This window comes from Dermochelys coriacea, chromosome 2 (genome assembly GCF_009764565.3).
Source record: "Dermochelys coriacea isolate rDerCor1 chromosome 2, rDerCor1.pri.v4, whole genome shotgun sequence".
NCBI lineage: Eukaryota > Metazoa > Chordata > Testudines > Dermochelyidae > Dermochelys > Dermochelys coriacea.
The window spans coordinates 82,930,392-82,955,714 of NC_050069.1; the positions used below are offsets into that span (position 1 = coordinate 82,930,392).

Consider the following 25,323-nt stretch of genomic DNA (forward strand, 5'->3'; position numbering starts at 1 on the left):
GTGATCCGGGTAACTACAGGCCAGTTAGTTTGACATCTGTACTATGCAAGGTCCTGGAAAAAATTTTGAAGGAGAAATGAATTAAGGACATTGAAGTCAATGGTAAATGGGACAAAATACGACATGGTTTTACATAAGGTAGATCATGCCAAACCAACCTAATCTCCTTTTTTGAAAAAGTAACAGATTTTTTAGATAAAGGAAATGCAGTGGATCTAATTTACCTAGATTTCAGTAAGGCATTTGATACCGTGCCACATGGGGAATTATTAGTTAAATTGGAGAAGATGGGGATCAATATGAACATCAAAAGGTGGATAAGGAATTGGTTAAAGGGGAGACTGCAACGGGTCCTACTGAAAGGCGAACTGTCAGATTGGAAGGAGGTTACCAGTGGAGTTCCTCAGGGATCGGTTTTGGGACCAATCTTATTTAATCTTTTTATTACTGACCTTGGCACAAAAAGTGGGAGTGTGCTAATAAAGTTTGCAGATGATACAAAGCTGGGAGGTATTGCCAATTCGAAGAAGGATCGGGACATGATACAGGAGGATCTGGATGACCTTGTAAACTGGAGTAATAGTAATAGGATGAAATTTAATAGTGAGAAGTATAAGGTTATGCATTTAGGGATTAATAACAAGAATTTTAGTTATAAATTGGGGACGCATCAATTAGAAGTAAAGAGGAGAAGGACCTTGGAGTATTGGTTGATCATAGGATGACTATGAGCTGCCAATGTGATATGGCTGTGAAAAAAGCTAATGCGGTTTTGGGATGCATCAGGAGAGGCATTTCCAGTAGGGATAAGGAGGTTTTAGTACCATTATACAAGGCACTGGTGAGACCTCACCTAGAATACTGTGTGCAGTTCTGGTCTCCCATGTTTAAAAAGGATGAATTCAAACTGGAGCAGGTACAGAGTAGGGCTACTAGGATGATCCGAGGAATGGAAAACTTGTCTTATGAAAGGAGACTTAAGGAGCTTGGCTTGTTTAGCCTAACTAAAAGAAGGTTGAGAGGAGATATGATTGCTCTCTATAAATATATCAGAGGGATAAATACAGGAGAGGGAGAGGAATTATTTCCGCTCAGCACCAATGTGGACACAAGAACAAATGGGTATAAACTGGCCACCAGGAAGTTTAGACTTGAAATCAGACGAAGGTTTTTAACCATCAGAGGAGTGAAGTTTTGGAATAGCCTTCCAAGGGAAGCAGTGGGGGCAAAAGATCTATCTGGTTTTAAGATTCTACTCGATAAGTTTATGGAGGAGATGGTATGATGGGATAATGGGATTTTAGTAAGTAATTGATCTTTAAATATTCAGGGTAAATAGGCCTAATCCCCTGAGATGGGATATTAGATGGATGGGATCTGAGTTACCCAGGAAAGAAATTTCTGTAGTATCTGGCTGGTGAATCTTGCCCATATGCTCAGGGTTTAGCTGATTGCCATATTTGGGGTCAGGAAGGAATTTTCCTCCAGGGCAGATTGGAGAGGCCCTGGAGGTTTTTCGCCTTCCTCTGTAGCATGGGGCATGGTTGACTTGAGGGAGGCTTCTCTGCTCCTTGACGTCTTTAAACCATGATTTAAGGACTTCAATAGCTCAGACGTAGGTGAGGTTTTTCATAGGAGTGGGTGGGTGAGATTCTGTGGCCTGTGCTGTGCAGGAGGTCGGACTAGATGATCAGAATGGTCCCTTCTGACCTTAGTATCTCTGAATCTCCTCTCTTGTGGAATGGTAGCATTTCTCGTGCAGCTCCCATACAGCTAAGTTTGCTCTTCTCCACACCCCATGTCCTGCGCACAGTTAACAGCAGAGTGCTAATTAAGAGGAGCAGACAAACCCAGTAGTATGGGAGATGCGTGACCAGCATGTTTCACGTCTTGGGATTTAGAAGTAGCAGGGAAGGAGGTGGTCAGGAAACTGGCTGAAAACCAGGAAGTCCCACAATGGGACATTTGAGTTGAATGGTTGAGACTCCATGATGATCCAGTCTTTGGCTTCTCTGCTGCGACTGGCAATATGGGTACCAATTGTCATTGTTTGTCATACTTAGTTGTGTTGTGGACTCCTTTTCACTGGGAACTGGACTAAAATCACCAACTCACATTACCTAGGCCACCAAGAGTCAACCGAGTACTGACATGGGACAGATTGGAAACAAGATAGGGCAGCTTATAGAGGCTAAGGTTTCTAACAAAGCAAATTAATCCTCTTGCCCCAACCTGGTTATAAAAGAATGACACATTGGTTTGAACTGAGAGCATGTGATATTTGTACTTGTTCTGGAACAGATTTCAATCCTTTTTGTCTTAACAGAGGGAAACACCGCTCGCAAATGCTGCATTCTGGGCTGCAAGGAAAGGAAACCTGGCTCTTCTTCAGCTGTTGTTGAACAGTGGACGAGTAGATGTGGACTGCAGAGACAGCGTAGGCCCTCTATACGTGCACGCCAAGAACATATGCTTGACATCACTTTACACAGCCCTCTATGGCAGTAGTGATTTTACTACAATCATTTGAGTGTCTTATGTTGCTTAAGCAAGATTTAAGACCTTTAGCAGCCATGAAAGCAAGTTTCAAAGTTGAGTTGTAAGGACGTGATGAATTTTATCAATCGCCGGTTTTGGATGGGGTTAAGAAATTTGTGAACATCCAAAAACCTATCTGTTAATTATTTCTTTGTTGCACTGACTTTGCCCTAGTGTAAATAATTCATAAGGTGCAGACCAATGCAGAATCAGGCTTAATAAGATTTCCTAGTGAAGATAAGCCCAGATACCCTGCAAATATGTATGTAATTCTTTTCTCTATGGATGGTCATAACTTCTATTTCAGAGTAGCAGCCGTGTTAGCAGCTGTGTCTGCAAAAAGAAAAGGAGGACTTGTGGCACCTTAGAGACTAACAAATTTATTTGAGCATAAGCTTTCCTGAGTTACAGCTCACTTCATCAGATGCACTGGCATCAGTGGGAATTAGATATGAAATTAGAAATGGGCTGAAATCACAAATGCCCTGAGTCCTGTTGCTTCTGCACAGCATATACGTACAAGGAGTGGGCTGTACTTGGATTTCCAAAAAGGCAGAGAAAAACAAGGTTAAGACATTACTTGAAATAGAACAAGTACTTTGTACTTAGTTAAAAATGTGAGCTGTTGAAAGACACTGACACATTGGATGATTTTAGTGCCACTCTGGTCTATAACACAAACCTAGCAAACTTTGCTTGCCTTGAAAATAGCTTGGGGGAGATTTTAGTATAAAAGGGAGTTAGGTACTTAACTCCCATTGACCTTAAGTGAAAGATGGACCTTACTGCCCTTTTGCCTTTCAGAATTTCCCATGTTGTATTTTAGGGATCAGTCCTGTGTGTGTTTTTTCCCCAAGTAGAATTTTGCATGTGGAAGGATGGTGAGATCAGGCTGAGAGTCAGACTGGAAACAGATGGAATGTGAAGAAATCAGAACGATTATTGGTTAATTAATTTTTATCAAATTGATTTTGATCCAGGCTTAATTTTGATCCAGGTTTATGCAAAACACTGAGAATCTAGCTTGCTAACTCGATTAGGCCTTAGTTTGCTATAACAGAACTACAAGTTTTCTAGACTAAAATATTTTAATGTGATGTAGGGTACATGCTTTTTCACTAGTACTGTCTCATATTTGCAAGCACGATCAGTGCATACATTTTTCAGAAGGGGGGTGAATTTCATCCCTATGCAAATGGCCTCTGCACAACACGTACACCGCTCTTATATTCCACAAAGCTTAAATTGGATTTAACTAGTGCATTGAGCTTGCGTGGGTGTCCTTTGCACAGGGTTGAATTCTACCCACAAAGTAGATTCTGGATATGGAAGTATATTTGATATAATTTCAAACACTACAGCATTTGAGACAGTGTGATCTGGTGGTTAATGCAGGAATTAGGCATCAGGACAACTTGGGTCCTATTCATGACTTTGTCTCTGACCTCCCTGTGTGACATTGGGCAATACCATTCAGTTCTATGTGTCAGTTTCCTCCCTATGAAGTAGGTAATGATGCTAATCCATCTTTGCAAAACTCTTAGATTCCCTGACAAAAAATTGTATATAAGTGAAAAGTATTATTGATTATTATTTATTAATAGGGGCCATAACATGAGATCATTGCATAATAATTATATCCTATTTGGGCTACACTGTTAAGCTCTGATCGTGCAATGGGCTCTGTGCAGAGGGAAGCTTGTTGCAGGATTAGGTTTAGCACTGAAGGCAAGTGTGTGAATGTTTGTTGCTGTAACTACTTTTATTTATTTGATTCTTTACTTTTCAAAGGATTTTAAATGGCAAATGTTTAACTTTTTTTTTTTTTAAAAGATAATTTGTTGCCCCACAATTATATAAAGGGAGAACAGTTTTTGTTCTCTAGGGAAACCATCAGTTATCATAAGTACCCCCCCAGTTATGCTGAGAAGTTGTTTGTTTTAGACAGTCTGATTTATTATTAGAGGTAATAGTCTAACATACTGATTTGTTTTTCCTTATGCCCAGCTTGGCACAACAGCTCTGATGGTAGCTTCTCACTATGGCCACATAGAATGTGTGCGGGAATTGGTGTTACAAGGAGCAGATATCAATCTGCAGAGAGAGGTAAGAAACTTTCTGCATTTAAAAAAGAGATTGCAAAAGCAACCATTACTGATTGGAGTGATAGAAACCATAAAGGAGTATTACCAATTGCTTATCCGTTTGTTGCTATGCAGTATATGTACAAACAATATCTAATCGGTAGGTTTTCCTGAGAATACATAGGATTTCAGGATTTTAAATTGAAAAATGAGGTGCAGGATCTACTTCTATAAATAATCCATCAAGAGTTTCTAGTGCACCCAGTTTGTGTGGATCACTTTCATCCCTACTGTAACCACATTGACGCCAAGCATGCATTTACCATTATATTCATTGTTGCAGTAACATGCAGATTTCAGAAAGTGATTAATAAGGAGAGGTCGCCTACCATCAAATTAAAGAGACTAGCCATAAAAATGGAGTTGGCAGAATTACCCCAGGAATTATTCTGGCCCCGTGTGCTTTGGAATATGTTCATCTCAGTTGGCAGCAATAGACTTTCACACATCTAAATCACACCTTACTTTGTGAGGACAGGACACAGTTGCCTCCAGTTTGTTTGTAGAACATTAATTATAACTTTGTCAGGGTTGGCTTTTGTGAACATCCCATCAGTAGCATCATCTATAGTCATTCTGATTTGTAGGATGTCTAGACATACAACAAAATTGCTCTGTGGGCTAAGGGTCCTGAGAGAATAGTAATTTAACAAGAGTTTGCAGTAATGTTGGCTGACTGCAGAATAAGTGATAGCTCAAAATAATGGCACTGTTCTCTGCACTGTAATGATAAGTGTATACATTTCTAACCGCTCTTGGTTACCTGGAACTAAGACATAAATCCCCTGCTGACATCTGGAAATTATTGCCTCAACGATTGTAATAGTCGATGATATCAGTTTTCTGGAATTGATTTAAACCAGTATAAAATTGCTCTAATAGTGATTACGAGTAGACTTTCAATAAGGCCCCAATCCAGCAAAGCACTTAAGCACAAGCTGCTGCAAAAGTAACACCAAAAGGACAGGAACGATCTGAACAACAGGCTTTTTTGAACTCATTTTTGTGCATCACTTTTGATATATTAACTGGGCAAGGCAGCAAATAAAGAAACAGAAAGGAATGGAACCCCTCATAGGACAAAATTCACCCTTGTGCACAGGGTCCCTATGATGACAGGAATACAGGAGACCCTAGCTGAAGTTTAAACCCTGCCTTAAAGACATAGACCCTTATCTTGCAAATAGATCCATGTACTCAGACTTGTACTCTTGCAATCCTATTGGAGTCAGTGGGACACCGCATAGGTGGAAGGGTCGATCTGTTTTGCAAGACTGGACATAGGGCCTTGTAAAGGCTTTCTGCACTGGTGTGAATTTCCACATATAGCTCCCTTTTTCCTGCCTCTCCAGATAAGATAAGAAAACCACAGCAAGGAAGGCAAGAGTTTCTGGGGATAATGATGCTAACCTTCCTTTGTAAAGTGCTTTTGAGATCTACTGATGAAAAGTGTCATATAAGTGTGATATACCCGGGTACAATCCAGACTAATGAGATGTGTCATCCCTGCCCTTCAACCCTGGGTGCCTTACAATGCTTTGCTGAAGTAGCTCCCACCTGGATGGCTCACAAACAGCCTTCCAGCGTGCAAGCCACACCCTGTGTGTCTGTCGTAACTGCAGTCTGCCAGCCACATTTGGGTTACACTCTGCCTCTCACCAGCCTTGGTTGGGTGACCAACACACCCCCAGTCCCAGATTCCCCCCCCCCCCCGACATGTATATTCTGTACCACCCAGCCCCCTCCTGGACAGTAAAAAATATTTTAAAGTCCATTATTCCTTTAAGGGAACAATATGCCAGATTATTATTATGAATAGTTATTCAGACACTTCAATTCTAATATACTGGATTAGATAAAAGTGTAAAAACAAGTTTATTAAGAGAGATTAACTGAGTGCAAGTAATGAGGAATGAACGTCAGAAATGGTTACATGAAAAATAAAAAGACATTCACTAATATCTAATTTAAACTATATCAGATTCAAGCAAAGTTTCTCATGCATGCTTTCAGCAGTAGCAGTCTTACTGACCAAATCCTGTAGGTCAGGATCCCTCCCCCAGAGCATTTCCAGCTGGAAGCAAGGCAACAGACACTCTGTGTGGAAGGGGACTCCATGCTGTTCCTTTGCTAAAATGTAGATTCCCCCCCCCCTTTTTTTCCCCCTGACCTCTTTCCTGCCAAAGAATAGCCACTTAGCAGGTAATGGTCCATCAGCCTTGTTTACACCTGGCTGAGACAGCAGTTTACCCATTGTCTCTGAGAAACTGGTCTGGCCACTCCCCAGACTTCTCTGGAATGTATACTTTTAGTCATGATCTCAGTTTAGGTTTATAACTTCACATGTAAAGCTACTACGTGCATTTCACGATGTTATTGATCAGCAAATTATGAGGTTGTAAAGGAAATGATAACTCACAAGACATGGCTTGTACAAAATTATTACAATAGTGTGTGGGGTGTGAACATGGGCATATTCTGTCACAATAGGTATCAATAATAATAATCATCATCATCTCTGGTAATTTTTGTATCCCAGAAATTTAAGTCTTAAAGGATGGGTTCTCACCTTGATTTATTGGTATTTTAGTGACAAAACTAAAGTGTAGAAAATATTTGGGCTTTGATTCTTCTCTGTATGTGAGCCGCGTTTGACAGTGGGAGTTGATTCCCTGATTCAGGCCTGCCTGGCATCTGTGCAGGATAGCACTGGCATAAGTTAGGGCTGTACAGGGACAATGGTGGGAACCTTGCGCCAGTGGAGGATAAATAGGGGAGCTCTGCTGTGTGATGGCCCCTCTGCTCTTGCCTATACTCCACTCCCAGTACATCCCCTTGTTCCCCTTTCACAAGGGGTAGGTACCTGGTGCAGGATGTGGTTGGAAGTTCTCCTGTGCAGGGGGGGATTCTCCACTGTCTGTCTATCTTCAGCCTGTTTCAAGCCACTTTGCTCTGTTTATGGTGACTGACTGGAGAATCTGGTCCTTGAATTTTTCAAAAAGAAAAATATTTGGGGGGCAGAAAAGATGAGATAGGAGAAGGAATAGTCTGTAAAATATCATCATTAGACATGGTAATGGTAATAGCCTTTAACATTTAATCAGCTGGGATACAAATATTACCAGAGAATCGTGCTTACCTCACTTTGGGCTTTGTCTCACTTGAACACACAGGATAAGGAAATGAGTAATATAGTAGAGGCTTCATGCAGAAGCCCATTTATGTGAATGGAATGGGAAATATGGATTTTATGCAGATAAACAGAATGTGGGATAAACATCAGTAAGGATACGGTTCTGTCACAGCTTCTGTGATTTTTCCAGGACTTGTTCTGGGGAAAGGTTGGAGCAGCTATCAACCCTGGGGCTGCTGGAGCTGTGGCTACCGGAACAGCTGATGGGCCGCCAGCCCCAGGTGCAACGGGCCAGCGGCTAACTCCAGGCACAGTGGCCCTCTGGGGCTGGAACAGCAGTGGTCACCCCCTGCTGCAGGAGCAGTGCCAGGGCTGGAACAGCTGCAAGCCGCAGCAGCACTCTGTGTCCCATCCCTCCACCCCCGCATCCGATCCCCTCTGCTCCCCCCCAGGATATTTTTAGTAAAAGTCAGGGACAGGTTGGGGGCTTCTGTTAATTTTTGTTTATTGCCCATGACCCGTCTGTGACTTTTACTGAAAGTACTCATGACAGACTCTTAACCTTAAACTTCAGACATTTCAGTGCAGTGAGATGAGAAATGACCTCTTCCCCTAAGTTCTGTTGTATCCTCTGCAGTCCCAAAAGATCATCATGAGTCTGTCCAGCTATTGTTCAGTTATTCAAGTTCAATCCATTTTAATTATGGATAAAAATGAAGTGCATACTTTATTCACATTTTATCCATTTGTTTGAAATATGTTTTCTTTTTTGTTTACAGTCAGGCACAACTGCTCTGTTCTTTGCTGCACAGCAAGGCCACAATGGTGTTGTGAGGTTTCTCTTTGAATTTGGTGCCTCTACTGAATTTAAAACTAAAGTAAGAGATTGGTCTGCTTTATTTCCAAAATTCAATTCTGTGTTAATGGCTTGTTTCCTCTTGATCTGCGACATGGCATTACAGCAAGAGGATCATAAAATAATTTCCCTGCTTGCACATTTTCTAAGCTATGATTAATACAGTCCTCTGGCAAAATATTAATTCAAGGCTAGTTTTTGTCTAGGCTTGATAGCTTGAGGTTGGTACCATTTCATTACAGTGTATATTTTCAAATTGTGAAAGCTGCAGTGAAGAGATCAGTCCCTCCTCTCATGCTGTCCCATAATATGAGAACAAGAGGTCACACAATGAAATTGTTGACAAGTAAATTTAGAACAAATAGAAGGAATTAACACAATGGTGAGTCTGTGGAATTCACTGCTGTAGGAAGTTAAAGCACTGGTTAATCATGTTTATATATACTACACGAGTAGTATGTGTGTATTGAGAGGGCAATTAAAATCTGTTTGCTTGATGCTTTAGGATGATCATGGAAGAAATCAGGAAATCTTTTTCCCTTCATGTTCAGCATTGCACTGTTGGTACTGTGTCTATTATTAAGGCAGCCTGATACTTTCAGTTATAAGACCCTGTTACAACTGCAAAACTTTCATTGTTTGAGCTGAACTCTTCCAGGCTGGGTGTCAGCCTCAGATCAAATATTTTTTGGAAAATTTTAATCAGAACACTTCAGCTGTTTCAAAGAATGAGGCTAGTGAAATTTTCTTTGCCGATGTTAAAATATTCTGATGAACTTTTCTTTGAAAAGCTCTAGCCCCTCACCCCTATGCTTTAGAGGGGAGGCTTGCAATTTAATGGGATAGCAGCCTTACCATTAAGGATGCACCTTTTGCCATCCCTTGGAAAATCCACCCCAATCTGGCCAAGGGATTAAGCTTTTGAAATATTGCAGTTCATGCATGTTCAACAGATTTTATTTTTAGCAGCTAAACCTTCCAAAGATTCCATCCTCATTGAGCATGCTCCACCCCCTCCCAGCTCCCACGTGTGACTGGACTGTGCATGTGTCAACCCCACTGAACAACTGAGCATACCGCAGCCCAGAGCTGTGGGAGGCTCAGAAAGACTTTCCCTGTAATGGCTGCTCCCAGCTGTTCCAAGCCAGGGTGGTATATGGGTCCCTTGTTCTCCGTGACCTTTCTGCTGGCACTCAGGAAGCAGTTTTATTTGAATGCTGTGGGGATGGAAGCTAGGCTGGGGGGGGAGGGGAAGGAAAGGAAGTAGATTGGGACAATGAATCTGGGGAGAGGCTGGGACTGGGGGGAGGGGGAGAAACTGGGACTGGCTGGGCAAGGAGACTGGAGGGCAAGATTGGGAGATGAGCAGGGGAGGAGCACCTGGGACCGGTTGGGTAGAGAGACTGGAAGCTGGGAGGGAGGCAGGCGAAGGTGGGACCGAGATCGGGTGGGAGGAGTGTTGGCAAAGGAGACAGCATGCCGAGAAGACAGACTGGGACTAAGAAAAGGAGTACTTGTGGCACCTTAGAGACTAACAAATTTATTAGAGCATAAGCTTTCGTGAGCTACAGCTCACTTCATCGGATGCATTTGGTGGAAAAAACAGAGGAGAGATTTATATACACACACACACACAGAGAACATGAAACAATGGGTTTATCATACACACTGTAGGGAGAGTGATCACTTAAGATAAGCCATCACCAGCAGCAGGGGGGGAAAAGGAGGAAAACCTTTCATGGTGACAAGCAAGGTAGGCTAATTCCAGCAGTTAACAAGAATATCAGAGGAACAGTGGGGTGTGGGGGGAGAAATACCATGGGGAAATAGAAAAGGAGTACTTGTAGCACCTTAGAGACTAACAAATTTATTAGAGCATAAGCTCACAAAAGCTTATGCTCTAATAAATTTGTTAGTCTCTAAGGTGCCACAAGTACTCCTTTTCTTTTTGCGAATACAGACTAACACGGCTGCTACTCTGAAACCTGTCATGGGGAAATACTTTTACTTTGTGTAATGACTCATCCATTCCCAGTCTCTATTCAAGCCTTAGTTAATTGTATCCAGTTTGAAAATTAATTCCAATTCAGCAGTCTCTCGTTGGAGTCTGTTTTTGAAGCTTTTTTGTTGAAGTATAGCCACTCTTAGGTCTGTGATCGAGTGACCAGAGAGATTGAAGTGTTCTCCAACTGGTTTTTGAATGTTATAATTCTTGACGTCTGATTTGTGTCCATTCATTCTTTTACGTAGAGACTGTCCAGTTTGGCCAATGTACATGGCAGAGGGGCATTGCTGGCACATGATGGCATATATCACATTGGTAGATGCGCAGGTGAACGAGCCTCTGATAGCGTGGCTGATGTGATTAGGCCCTATGATGGTATCCCCTGAATAGATATGTGGACAGAGTTGGCAACGGGCTTTGTTGCAAGGATAGGTTCCTGGGTTAGTGGTTCTGTTGTGTGGTGTGTGGTTGCTGGTGAGTATTTGCTTCAGATTGGGGGGCTGTCTGTAAGCAAGGACTGGCCTGTCTCCCAAGATCTGTGGGAGTGATGGCTCGTCCTTCAGGATAGGTTGTAGATCCTTGATGATGCGTTGGAGAGGTTTTAGTTGGGGGCTGAAGGTGATGGCTAGTGGTGTTCTGTTGTGGTTTTCTTTGTTGGGCTTGTCCTGTAGTAGGAGACTTCTGGGTACTCTTCTGGCTCTGCCAGTCTGTTTCTTCACTTCAGCAGGTGGGTATTGTAGTTGTAGGAATGCATGATAGAGATCTAGTAGGTGTTTGTCTCTGTCTGAGGGTTGGAGCAAATTCGGTTATATCGTAGAGCTTGGCTGTAGACAATGGATCGAGTGGTATGATCTGGATGAAAGCTAGAGGCATGTAGGTAGGAATAGCGGTCAGTAGGTTTCCGATATAGGGTGGTGTTTATGTGACCATTGCGTATTAGCACCGTAGTGTCCAGGAAGTGGATCTCTTGTGTGGACTGGTTCAGGCTGAGGTTGATGGTGGGATGGAAATTGTTGAAATCATGGTGGAATTCCTCAAGAGCTTCTTTTCCATGGGTCCAGATGATGAAGATGTCATCAATGTAGTGCAAGTAGAGTAGGGGCATTAGGGGACGAGAGCTGAGGAAGCGTTGTTCTAAGTCAGCCATAAAAATGTTGGCATACTGTGGGGCCATGCGGGTACCCATCGCAGTGCCGCTGATTTGAAGGTATACATTGTCCCCAAATGTGAAATAGTTATGGGTGAGGACAAAGTCAAAATTCAGCCACCAGGTTAGCCGTGACAGTATCGGGGATACTGTTCCTGACGGCTTGTAGTCCATCTGTGTGTGGAATGTTGGTGTAGAGGGCTTCTACATCCATAGTGGCTAGGATGGTGTTTTTAGGAAGATCACTGATGGATTGTAGTTTCCACAGGAAGTCAGTGGTATCTCGAAGATAGCTGGGAGTGCTGGTAATGAAGGGCCTGAGGAGGGAGTCTACATAGCCAGACAATCCTGCTGTCAGGGTGCCAATGCCTGAGATGATGGGGCGTCCAGGATTTCCAGGTTTATGGATCTTGGGTAGCAGATAGAATACCCCAGGTCGGGGCTCCAGGGGTGTGTCTGTGCGGATTTGTTCTTGTGCTTTTTCAGGGAGTTTCTTGAGCAAATGCTGTAGTTTCTTTTGGTAACTCTCAGTGGGATCAGAGGGTAATGGCTTGTAGAAAGTGGTGTTGGAGAGCTGCCTAGTAGTCTCTTGTTCATACTCCGACCTATTCATGATGACGACAGCACCTCCTTTGTCAGCCTTTTTGATTATGATGTCAGAGTTGTTTCTGAGGCTGTGGATGGCACTGTGTTCTGCATGGCTGAGGTTATGGGGTAAGCGATGCTGCTTTTCCACAATTTCAGCTCGTGCACGTCGGCGGAAGCACTCTATGTGGAAATCCAGGCTGCTGTTTCGACCTTCAGGAGGAATCCACCCAGAATCCTTCTTTTTGTAGTGTTGGCAGGAAGGTCTCTGTGGGTTAATATGTTGGTCAGCCGTGTGTTGGAAATATTCCTTGAGTCTGAGACGTCGAAAATAGGATTCTAGGTCACCACAGAACTGTATCATGTTCGTGGGGGTGGAGGGACAAAAGGAGAGGCCCCGAGATAGGACAGATTCTTCCGCTGGGCTAAGAGTATAGTTGGATAGATTAACACTATTGCTGGGTGGGTTACGAGAACCATTGTTGTGGCCCCTTGTGGCATATAGCAGTTTAGATAGCTTAGTGTCCTTTTTCTTTTGTAGAGAAGCAAAGTGTGTGTTGTAAATGGCTTGTCTAGTTTTTGTAAAGTCCAGCCACGAGGAAGTTTGTGTGGAAGGTTGGTTCTTTATGAGAGTATCCAGTTTTGAGAGCTCATTCTTAATCTTTCCCTGTTTGCTGTAGAGGATGTTGATCAGGTGGTTCTGCAGTTTCTTTGAGACTGGGACTAGGATCCAGAGAGTGAAATGGGGGATGGGACTGGGAGCTAGTTGGCAAGGAGGTGAGATAATGAGCCAACGAGAAGCTGGAGGTAGGAAGGCAACTGCAACTGGCAGGACCAAGAGACTGGGACAAGGATCTTGGGAGAAGATGAGGGGACAGAGACTGCATGAGGAGCCAGGTAAGGGAGCCAGTCAGATCAAACAAGGAGCTGGGAAGGAAGGAACTGGGAGTGGGAGTTGGATGGCGAGACTAGACTTGGACTCTGAAGCTAGATGTGGAGACTGACTGGGATGATAAATCTGAGGAGCAGAGACTGGAACTGGCTAGGCAAGGAAAAATGGGGCCCGTGACAAGCAGCCAGGGGTAGGGAAGAAACAGGCCTGGGCCGAGGACAGTTTGGAAAGAACAAAGCAGAAGGGGTCATGGTTAGGGGAAATGAGGTGAAAAGTCTGGACCCACTGGAGCACACTCCCCTCCACAGCTTGTACTGGAACCCCAGGTTCCCAAGTCTCACCATTCCTGTGCAGTCAGAAAATATCTGTGAAATCCACTGGCAAAATGTGGGTCTCATCCCCCTCTATTGCGGGTCCGCATAGGATGCGATAACCTACTACTGCTATCAGTTACTCCATTAGCTCAAGGGGCAGAGGTCTGTGCAGTGGATTTAAGGATTCCAATGCGGCTGATGACCCATGTCATTATACTAACACCCACATGATGGAATTTGTTTCTAAAGTTTGCTTTTCTTTAAATCTAGCAAAGTACACACAACTCCATTAAAAGAACACTATTACAGGGTTGCAGTCAAGCACTCAAAAGTTAGGAAATGCCAGAATTAAGATTGTCTATGGAACCTTAATTGGGCCCTTTGTGCATATGAATTACAAGTTTAAATGTATGATCATTGGGATGCTTTAGGGTTCAACCCAGACCAATAAGGGATTATCACCACCTTCCCTGTAACCTTGAGTGCTGTGCAGCTTTGGTTCAGATTGCTGACATGAGAAGCATCCTCAGAGCACTGTAGCCTCACCTTGGCTGCCACCAGTTTGGTTACCCCTTCCAGGATGGCACCAACAGCTCTTCTAGCCCTGTAGTGTCCACTCCCTCTCACAGGAGCACTCACAAAAAACCTTACAAGTTTGCTGCTCCTTTAAAGAGAGATTTCAGAGTAGCAGCCATGTTAGTCTGTATCAGCAAAGAGAATGAGGAGTACTTGTGGCACCTTAGAGACTAACACATTTATTTGGGCATAAGCTTTAGTGGGCTAAAACCTACTTTGTACACTGCACCAGCCAGTTAGTTAGTTAGGCTGAGGATTTCACTCTTCAATTTGAAAACACTGCACTGGGATGGCTGTGTAATAAAGCAAGATTAAGTCTATTAGCAAAGAACAGCTATTTAATTGATACCAAGCGGAAGTAATTGGGATATAAATGGTTACAAACAAACAAAAGTAAAAATACACTTCTAAGACTCAAAGCTAACTTACAGCCTTTTGTTCCAAGCAGTTTGCTCACCACAGTTCTTCTTCCAGCATGGCTAGCCACTCCTTAGCCAGGGCCCAAAGCGCTTCATTTCTCTGTCTCCTCAGGTGAAAAATGCCAACATAACTTTGAAAGATATAAGCAGAGAGAGAAAAAGCTAATGGCTTTGCTATACTCCTCCAGCAAGACTAAGACTCACTGCCATGGCATCTCCTGCTGGTTTTCCTGGGAATTAGCTCTTTCCAGTCTAAGGAGCGTCCCCTGCAGGCCGGTGTCTCGCCTGCCACTGGTCCCATGTCCCTCCCAGACCCCGGTGCTCTTTACCTTGAGATTCTGCCCCAGTAGTACCCCCTCTCTCTGGGTCCCCAACCCTCTAAACCCACCTTGCCTCAGTGGGTGCTGCTAGTCATCATCTAGCCCCCTTTCACTGGGGCAGAATACAGTCTATAATGGCCACTCATCATTCACAAGGGGTAGGACCTGCTGCCTTTGTCTATCCTAGGGCTGCCCCTCTGCAGCCCCAGTACCTTTTCATAGGCCTTTGTCAAGGCCTGCAGCCTGGGGGGTTTACCAGGCTGGAGCTCCCCAGCCCAGCCCTGCTTCAAGTTCCTTGCTCCTAGGCAGCTAGCCCTTCCCGCTCCAGAGCTAGAGTGAAACTCCTTTGGATCCTGGCCCACAGCCCTCTTATCAGGGCCAGCTAGGCCCTGTTTGAGCTGGCCTCAGCTGTGGCTGGTTCCCCAGTCAGCCTAGGTTTGCTGCTTTCACTCCTTTTCCCCAGCCACACCCCTCTCCAGGTCTGCTTTTATCCCCTGTTCAGCAGGAGTAGGGCAGCTGCCCCACTACAAGGAGGCAGGAAGGTTTCCTGGAAATGCAGTTTCCACCCTTGTTCAGTGTGTTAAGTGGCCATCCCCACGCTGATTTTCCTGATGGCTTTGTCTACCTTGCATGTAAATGTCATTTCATTGTCTCTCCTTGCTCAGTTTACATTGGAGACACATTCAAGCAGGTGGAACCCACATTCCTTTGTCTAGGACAGTGTGATTTAAGCCCTGGCTGCCAAACACCTTTTAAGAATATATTTCCAGCACATATTAATAATTTTTCATATAGCACCCCTCCATACTCTATGCAGTAATATTAAAGACCAGTGTATTGCCAGTTCACATATGATGCCTTACATGATACATTTTAGATACAGATTATCACAGTGAGTTGGGATACACTGAGCTCATCCGGGCTAACTGCTACATATGGGGGAGCCCCTTGCCCTCTGAATTGGGGTGGTCTTAGGGTCACAATCACATACTGTTCCAATACTGTTAAGTCATCCTACCCTCTGTCCCATAACCTCCCAAAGACAGACCAGGTTACAGCCTCCTCCTCCTCCCGGCTCTTCTGATGCTGCTGCTGGAACACCCTTACCCTCTGCTTTGGGAACAGCTCTCACCTTCTGCACTGGTAGCTATTTGAGTGGTGTTAGGGGATGTCACACCTGGGAATTACCCTTTTTTGGCATGGGCAACAGTGTTTAACAACATGGCAAGCCAGGCATTTTGTTGCTAGCTACTACTGGTGAAGTCTCTGTCCTAGTGTCACTGCAGCTCTTTTCCTTCTCAGATGGCAGTTAAGTTACATGTGAGGGAGCATGTCATACCCCGATTTTGTATATTGACAAAATGAATAGCATCATGTCTCCCTCTAGTGGTTGACTCACAGTGCCTATAACAACCTGTGATTGCTGACACCTAGAGGGATTACCTTTAGCTGAAGTGGTAGGGACTTAGAATCATAGAATATCAGGGTTGGAAGGGACCTCAGGAGGTCATCTAGTCCAACCCCTGCTCAAAGCAGGACCAATCCCTAAATTTTTTTTGCCCCAGATCCCTCAAGGATTGAACTCATAACCCTGGGTTTGGCAGGCCAATGCTCAAACCACTGAGCTATGCCTCCCTCCCTTGTGCCTATGGTCTCTGATCTGAGTATTGTGTGTGCTTTCACAGTTCAATACACATCTCATCTAGCAGCACAGTCCTGTGTCTGACTTCCCCTGCTGCCAGTTCTCAGGCAGGGAACCAGTGAGTGGAAGGCAGGGCATATCAGGAGGTCAGGCTAGGGCTAAAGGAGAATTGTGGTTGAGGTGGATCTAGTGGCTGCTAGAACTGAGGTCAGCAGCATGCAACTTAGTCTGTTGGATCAGAGGCCGGTGTTCTGGCAGTCATGTGTGGGGTAGGGTGTTCTATTTATGAGAAGGACAAACTAGGAGTGGGGAGGGAAATAAGTTCATACGAGGGGAAAAGAATCAGAGCAGAGTTTTCTTCCTTCCCATTCCTCACAAAAGAAACCTCAGGACAAGAATTCTCCTAGTGACAGAGCTAAGTTCTAACTTATGGGGGAAAGACTCAAAGTATAACTATGGCAATTCACTGGCTAGATATTGCATATCTTCTGTGAGCCAAATTCTGGTACTCAGCACTTGCTTATGTCTTACGGACCTGTTCTGTATAGCGTTTGCCTTCTCTTCTTATTGTGCCCATTCTTTGCTTGTTTGCAGGATGGCGGTACCGCTCTGTTAGCAGCTTGTCAGTATGGCCACACGCAAGTGGTGGAAACTCTGTTGAAGCATGGTGCCAACATACATGATCAACTATGTGTGAGTTCATTAGAAGTAGATATAAACACCACTGACAGTGGAACAAACAAACTGTGGGGTTTTACAGTTCAGCTACTACAAATTGTCTTCGCGCCAGTGATACACATATCCTTTTGTGTATTGTGCTAAAAGGGAAACTTTCAAATCTTTGGGCCTGATTCTCCCTGCCCATTGTGTCATTTTTTACAGCTGTTCAAAGTGAGTGTCAGATGCTACCACATCAGAATGGTAGTGTTTACACGCTGGAGTAAATAGCTACAAAAGGTAGCGGAGGATCAGGCCTTTAGTTTTTCTCTTGACATGCAGATATCATTAAAGGTAGAACTACAGTTACATTTTCTTAACATCATTACATGCTAACATTCAGTTAAAGTGAAGATACTGGGAGAATGTACCTCTCTCATCTGATAGTGCTTTGAAAACAAATAAAAATAAATAACTGGTACAAATGACTTGATGGACATAATTTAGCTGGATTTTCAGAGAGCTGGAAGGGGCTGATCAGGCCCTGGATGAATCCCTATCTGATTTACTGTGGTAGAGTTGCATACAAGCATAATAAAACAAAAATGCGTGGCTTTTCACCCTCTGCCACTCTTCCCTAACTCAAGTCAACCCAGACAAAAAGGAAGTCATCCTCTGTGGGGTTATGATGTTCTCTCAGCTAACTATACTGGAGTTAAGTCCCATGATGGGAAGTGCTCCCATGAGGTGCTAAGTGCCTTCACCTCCCCTCATTTCACAGCAGTATTCAACATCTTCCAGTTTCAAGCCCTAAACACACAGTATCCCCTGTGTGTAACATACCTGACTATGACTTCCTGTTCCATGTTTGCTGTTGCATAGTGATTACTTTTTTTATCCTGAGGGGCCATATTTAGCTATGTTTGTCACTTCCTGGTAGGGTGTGCTATGTATTTCCACTGAGGTCTAAAATAACGTTTGCCACATCCAATGCATGCTCTTAGATGTGAAGGCAATAAAGTAACCTCCCTGCCATCTCTCTAGGAATGGAGCAGCATTCTCAATTATATTTATAACCTTGTTTGATTACCCATAGCCATTTTTTTTTAGAAGTTGTGCAATAACACCCTTAGGCAGGCAGTTAAAAAATTAAAATAAAAGAGAATTCAGAGGAAAACAAGTATTAGCTCTGCTTCTTTTGCATAGCGCTGCTGAATTAAGTTTGCAAGGTGGTGGTGGTGTTTGGCTGTCTACTTGATTGGCAAGCTTCCATGCAAGAGGGAGTTCAAACCCATGCTTGTCAGAGCAATTATTCTAAAAGCATCAGGATTTCACTTTCAATCTTTAAGCTGACTAAATGTTAGCAGTGTGGGGAAGAGAAGGAGCCCCAATTAAAAGGAAACCTTTTTTGCATTGATTGGTGCTGTAATAAAGAGCGGTTTTCAGATTACTAAACATTATTTGTTCTGAAAGAGGAACCTGAACAGAAAGACTCCTGTTGTGTCTGTCTGGTGCACAAAGCCTGCAAAAGGGGCTAAACACAATTACCCAATCCTGTGCGCCTGCCAACTAGCCAGACACAATCTAGCCTTCAGTGTGCCCAAGTAACCCATACATTACTTGTATGTTGGAACAAGTCAGTGTGCAATCGAATATAATAATCTAATGGCTTGTCCACATAGCACATTATTACATGGCAAGCCATGGTGTGAATCTACAGACCACCAGCTTGCCACACAGTAACATCCTATGTGGACACTGCTACAGCATAATGAAAGTACCAGAGTGTAGTTTAGCGTATTGTCCTTTCAAGTAGTAGTACCTCAGCCTCACTCTGGGACTTTCACTGCACTCTAGCAATGTCCACCTGGGATGTTACTGCACAGCAAGCTGTGCACTGTAGATTCATATTATGGCTTGCCATGTAAGCAAGCCCTAAAACACATGAAGTGTAAGAAACCTAGCCAAAGAGAAATATGGGAAATAAAATCCCATCTATCAGACACTTCTTCTGATTTCCAAGATCTCAACCCTCTTGGCATCAGGGGCAAACTTTCCAAATCTGGGACCTGAAGCAAGGACTACTGGCAACCCGCTGATGCTGGATCAGTTCCCTGGTGACTGGAAAAAATAAGGTCTTCTATAGTCTAAGTAGCGCAGCTGAGTATAAACAATTGCAGTTAGTCCCAGTGTAGTGATATACCACTAACATGTAAGCAAGGGGCTTTTGCTAAAATATTCCACTTAGCCTGTGATAAACTTGGTGTGCCAGGGGAGAATGCAGTTGCAGAGGGAGGGTGGAGGGGGTTTAGCATCTTATTAATTTGTTTACCCATTTAAACCAAAACACTTTCTCTTAACCATAGGGGAAATAAAATTCCCTTAATATGCACTTCACTGGGAACTACACAGGTAGAGACTGCATCATGTCTGAATGCCTGTCCCAACACCAATGCAAGTTTCCACTCTTAGCTAGACAAAAAAAAACATTACAGCTGACTGAAATTTTGAAACCTTTTTTCATTGGAAAATGGCCTTTTTTCAAAGAAGAACCTAAAAATGTTTGACTTTTGGAAACCTAACACAGAAAATGTTTTTGGATGTCAAAAGCTGAAAACATCTACAATTTAAAAAAAAACGTTTTTTGTTGAAAAGCCAAAAATTGTCCATGAAGTGTTTCGAAAAATCAAAAATTGTTAATTTCTTTCAAAAGCTTTTACAGAAAATATCATTTTCCAGCCAGGTCCACAAACTACCTTGCTGTGTGTAAGCCACTGGTAAGTGTTTATATTTCAGGTCCTCCTTTTATGGCTGCTCTACAGAGATGAGTCTATTGCAACTGCCAGCCAAAGGAGTTAATCTTTCAGCTTGACTGGTAGAAGTTAGTGCTTTTAGGCCCCAATTCAGCAAAGTGCTTACGCAGATGCTTTAAATTAAAAACATGGTTAAGTCCATCCTTCTTTAGCAAAGCACTTAAGAACTTTGCTGCATAGGGATGGACTTAAGTATGTGCTTAAGTGCTTTGGTGATTTGGGGGCCTTAACATGGTAGGCCCTGGGTTCACATCTCAGCTCTGACCCATGATTGCAGACATTACATTTGTATACGTAAGAGGAATGCTACACACCCAGTCTAGTTTGGTGTGAACTAAACTCAGGATTTTGATGATGACGAGTTTCTTGTGTGTAGCTATTTATACGTTATTAAGTTGCATAATGGCAGAGAAAGGGAAATATGTTTTGATGTAAATATCTAGTGTAGCTTTATCAATTAAGCTTTATTTATTTTTACTCAGGATGGAGCTACTGCACTTTTTCTGGCGGCCCAAGGAGGTTATCTGGATATCATCAGATTATTGTTATCTTCAGGAGCAAAGGTCAACCAGCCAAGGCAGGTAATGTTCAGCATTGCATTACCAAAGCAGAGACAGCATTTAATTAACATTCTCTTGCTAAAAATATGGCTGGAATTTTCAAAGGCCCTAAGGGAGTTAGTCTTTCAACTGGAGCTGGGCACCTAATGTCCTCAGGCCCCTTTGAAATTCCATCTTAAAACACTAGCAGTCCATAGCATTCCACATATCCCCTGCTAAAGTCAACCAGTCAGACTTATGTATTTATTAAAACCCTACCACAGCTATGTCTTTGGTATCAAAGTTAATCTTTGATAAAAAGCTTTGACTTTGAGTTTACTTCATGCTGTCTATACACACTGTAATAATCAGTCGTAAATTGTAGTTTAACCTCCTTAAACGTTTGGTACCTGTACAACTGCCATCCCTATTTCAACTTAGTTGCTCTCTAGGTTCTGATGCATAACTTTAAGCATGAGAGTAGATCCACTGAAGACAGTGGAGCTTACTCTCCTGCTTTGTTACACAATGTGCTTAGTGCTTTGCTGGATCAGACACTACTGCTCTGGGGACCTAATCCAACTCCCATTAAAGTCAAGAGGAGTTGATTCAGGCCTCAAGGGAATGCAAACATTTTAAACGACATCAGGAAGTAAATGCAGATGAAAGGTTTCTAACATATCCATAATTTTGCCTCCTTGTATCTGAACACAGTGGGACTACTTTTCAAAAGAGGGAGTCTTAATAGGTCAGCCATTTTTTTTGCCTTTGAATGCTGAAATCAGCACTTAGATGTAAAATGAGCACTTATGTATCTAGCTACCAATTTGAGCATCCAGATGGGGATTTGCAGATCCTACTTAGATATCCATATTAGAAAATGGGGTTTCCCAGGATGCTTGACTTTACATCAGAGAATCTCACCTAACGGTTGCTAAATCAGTTCAATTAAGCTAATCTATCGTGAATCTTCATCACACTTAACCTGTACATTTAAAAATATTTGGATAATGTTCCCTTCTTGCATTGTTCATGTATGTCTCTGCTAGCTGGCTGAGGTTTACTGGTTTCAGCTGGGTAAGAAATCAGGAAATAGGAGAAAATGGGAAGAGAGAGCCCTAATACCATGCAGAATGTAGTATGTGAACAGGAAATATAGGAAAAGCTAGACAGCCTGACTTCCTACCCAGAAGAGCCCAGGAAGTCACTGCCAGGCATCAGAGAATTACATGTACTGCTTCAGCAGCTTCTTTGAGGGCCATGGAGTTTCTTTTCATTGGAAAAATCTCTGCTGCTACTTAGCACAAGGAAATAGGACCATCTATTCATATACCCGTATATCCACATTGAGACCATCCTACCCCTCTGTCGGTACCCTCCCTTAGCCACCAGTTTATCTTTATAGGTAGAAAGGTTGGCAGGTGTTCTCTGAGCTGATTCTTAAATTATTCCTTGGCTACAGTCTCTCTGGCTTTGTCTAGACTGTGATTTGTTAAAAGGTGGTAACTAACACATTCTAGAGACTAACAAATTTATTAGAGCATAAGCTGTAGCTCACGAAAGCTTATGCTCTAATAAATTTGTTCGTCTCTAAGGTGCCACAAGTACTCCTTTTCTTTTTGCGAATACAGACTAACATGGCTGCTACTCTGAAACCTAACACATTCTAGGTATCTAGGGCAGTGTGTACTTTAATGTGAGCTAAACCAGTCAAGATAAAGCCATGGGGACAGACTAGCTTTAACTCGACCATGTTAAAGTGTACACTGCCTTGTCTACACTATACTCTTAGCTAACATGTCAACTAAGTAAGATGTTCTAACACCTAATAATAACACACTCTTAAACTCTAGTCCTGTCTTGTCTCTAAGGGTATGTCTATGTAACCCATGTCTTAAGTTCCCTGTAAACTTCACGGCCGCACAGCAGCCTATTTAGCACCGCGCAGGCGCTCAGAGACCCTGCCCGGGGATCTGTCACCTGCCGTGGCTGGGGGAGAGGCATCCCGCCTCTGGTCCCAACCTGCCATGGCTGGGACCTGCCGCAGCTGGGGCGCCCCTACCGCAGCCTGGACCAGGCCAGGTCAACGCAGCCTCAGCTGCAGCTGGGGCAGCCCTACCCCAGCCGGGGCAGCCTGGCCCTAACCCAGGTGACCCAGCTTAGACCCAGCTGCGGCAGCCTAGCTCCAGGGCAGCACGACCTGAACCTGTGTGGCCTAGCCTAGACCCAGCCGAGGTGGCCCGGCCTGGCCTGAACCTGGGCAGCCCAGCCTAGACCCAGCTGCGCCAGCTCGGCCCTGCCTGGCCCCAGCCGCAGCCAGGGTAGCCTGGCCCCAACCCAGCTGCTGCCGGGGCAGCCTGGCCCAGACCCAGCCATGGCCAGGGTGCCCCTCCCTCAACCCAGCCCGGATCTCTGGAGTAAGGGGAGGGGTGCCTATCCTGTGGCCCCAGTCCCAGAGCTTCTGCAGCAGGGAGAGGCGCTTCTCCCCCTCAAGCCGAGGTGCTGCTGCGGGAGGAGAGAGCTAGGGAGAGTCTTCTCTCCCCACCGTAGCTCCAGAGCACTGTCCTGCACCCCAAATCTCTCATCCCGGCCCCACCCCAGAGCCCACCCCCCCAGCCGGAGTTCTCATACCCCTGCACCCCAACCTTCTGCTCCAGCCTTGAACCCTCTCCAACACTCCGAACCCCTCGGACTCACCCCCACCACATGAATTTTGTTATGTGCACCAATATGGAGGTGATGTGTCCTCCATATTGGTGCACATAACAAAATTCATTCCGCACATGGGTGGGAAAAATGAAAAGGAACACTGTATGCCTGCAGGGTGTAGTGCTCTGTATACTTCTGGTGGCACCTGAACAGCCTAGAGATTGATGAATCTGTTATAGCCTTGGTTAAGATCCATGTGGGTTTTAGCTCATTCAGTAGAGGCTTATGCATTAAGTTTCAGAGGTCCCAGATTCGATCCCGGACGCCGACAGCCGGGGTCTGTCAGCATACATCTACACAGTAATTAAACACCTGTGGCTGGCCTGGGTCAGCTGAGTCAGGATTGCTGGGCGGGCTCGGGCTGTGGGGCTGTAAAATTGTGGTGTAGACATTCGGGCTATGGCTGGGGTCTGGACTCTGGGACTCTCCCCCATGACGGGGGGTCTCAGGGCCCGGTTCCAGCTCGAGCCCAAGAATCTATACAGCAATTTTACAACCCCACAGTCTCAGCTCCACGAACCTGAGTCATCTGACCCGGACCCACCACTGCTATATTGCAGATCTTTTATTCCAGTGTAAAAGTACCCTAGCAGTCTAGACCAGATCGGTGCAAGGTTCCTTTTGGCCTTTGCTAAGTTTGGTACCTAGTGACCAGCTGCCAAGTTTAGCTCTGGATAAATTCATTGGTGTTTATGTCTGAAATCTTTGTTTGTCCATCTCTAATCTGAACTGTTTTCTTAACAAATGAAAAGCCCATTATTATCACTGTGATAATTAAAGAAATGGCTTGATGGGCTTTCATCACTCCCTTCCCCCCCAAAATTAGCCTTGGTTCAAGTGTGAGAAATATCCATCCAAGAGTGATATTTAAACAGTGCTCCTCAACCAGCAACTGCAACATTGCTATATTGCCATCACTGATGTAGTAAGTATTTCCTGGTGCTATGTTGCATTGTATATAAGGCTGGCCTTAGGCTTTGTAGGTCCCTATGTGAAGTAAACCTTACCAGACCCCATCATTCTCTTTCCCCCCTCACGACCAGGCCCTCTTTCTGTCTTGCTCTCGTGAATGTACATCTCAACATTTACATTATTTAATAATGTAGCTTTGGGACCAGTTTCATTTGTTTCTTCCTTAACAGTATAATTTCTGCCTGCACAGACATCCTTTCCTTCCTTGTGATGTTGTAACAAGGTCTCTATGGGGGCTGCACTGACATTCTTTTGTCATCATTTGGTCTAGATAGAGCTTTGGGAGCAGCATCTGAAGCCTGGTACAGGCTAGCTTTCTTTGCCATTCTAACTCCAAAACAAGTATCAGAGGGGTAGCCGTGTTAGTCTGTATCCACAAAAACAACGGGGAGTCTGGTGACACCTTACAGACTAACAAACCAAGATGGTTGTTTGCCAGTGAGGTTCACATGAAGAGTGACATGCTGCATCACACCAAGTTTTTAGTCTTAGATGCCAGGGGACGATCAAAATATTCAGTCTCTGAAAATTCAGCTTTTAAAGGGTTTTTTATATTATTTTCCATATAACATGCGTTGTGTGTGTATATATGTATAGACACACACATACACACAATAAAACCTACAGACATTTTACGTGTGGATCAAGAAAGCATTATTATAAGCAAGGGGACAGAACTGCAACTGGTGTAAAAGGCACAGCTCCATTGACATCTGTGGAGCTATGCCAGTTAACACCAGCTGAGGACCAGACTCTTAAGGTTACGCAGCCCATCTGCCATGGGGCTCCTTAGTGGCAGTGCCATGAACACCATGGCTACTACCTTGATTTGGCCCTTCCTAAAAATCAAAAACCACATCCAAACACTGGTGTATTGTAAAGTCCAGAGCCACAAAGCGGTCTCTTGAATTAGTGGAGTAAGATAAAGGTCAGCATAAATGTATGTCAAGAGGGAATGATATGATGATAGGTTATAGGCATGTTAGGTGTATCCAGATAGTTTGTCTATTTGTTTGCAATCGCATAAGAAAATAAAAAGGGTTTTAATATAGATAATGTATT

The 25,323-nt window shown here is 43.9% G+C and overlaps 1 protein-coding gene across 3 annotated transcripts in view; it reads left to right on the forward strand.

Moving 5' to 3' along the window:
- The window catches only part of ANKRD29 (ankyrin repeat domain 29), a 49,512-nt gene that overhangs the window by 14,459 nt on the left and 9,730 nt on the right, over window positions 1-25,323 (forward strand). For all 3 annotated transcript variants that reach the window (XM_038393097.2, XM_038393098.1, XM_038393101.2), the window contains exons 2-6: window positions 2,327-2,437; window positions 4,546-4,644; window positions 8,595-8,693; window positions 17,166-17,264; window positions 20,524-20,622. In XM_038393097.2, coding sequence (XP_038249025.1) covers window positions 2,327-2,437; window positions 4,546-4,644; window positions 8,595-8,693; window positions 17,166-17,264; window positions 20,524-20,622 — 507 coding nt within the window. The remainder of the gene's footprint in view (window positions 1-2,326; window positions 2,438-4,545; window positions 4,645-8,594; window positions 8,694-17,165; window positions 17,265-20,523; window positions 20,623-25,323) is intronic.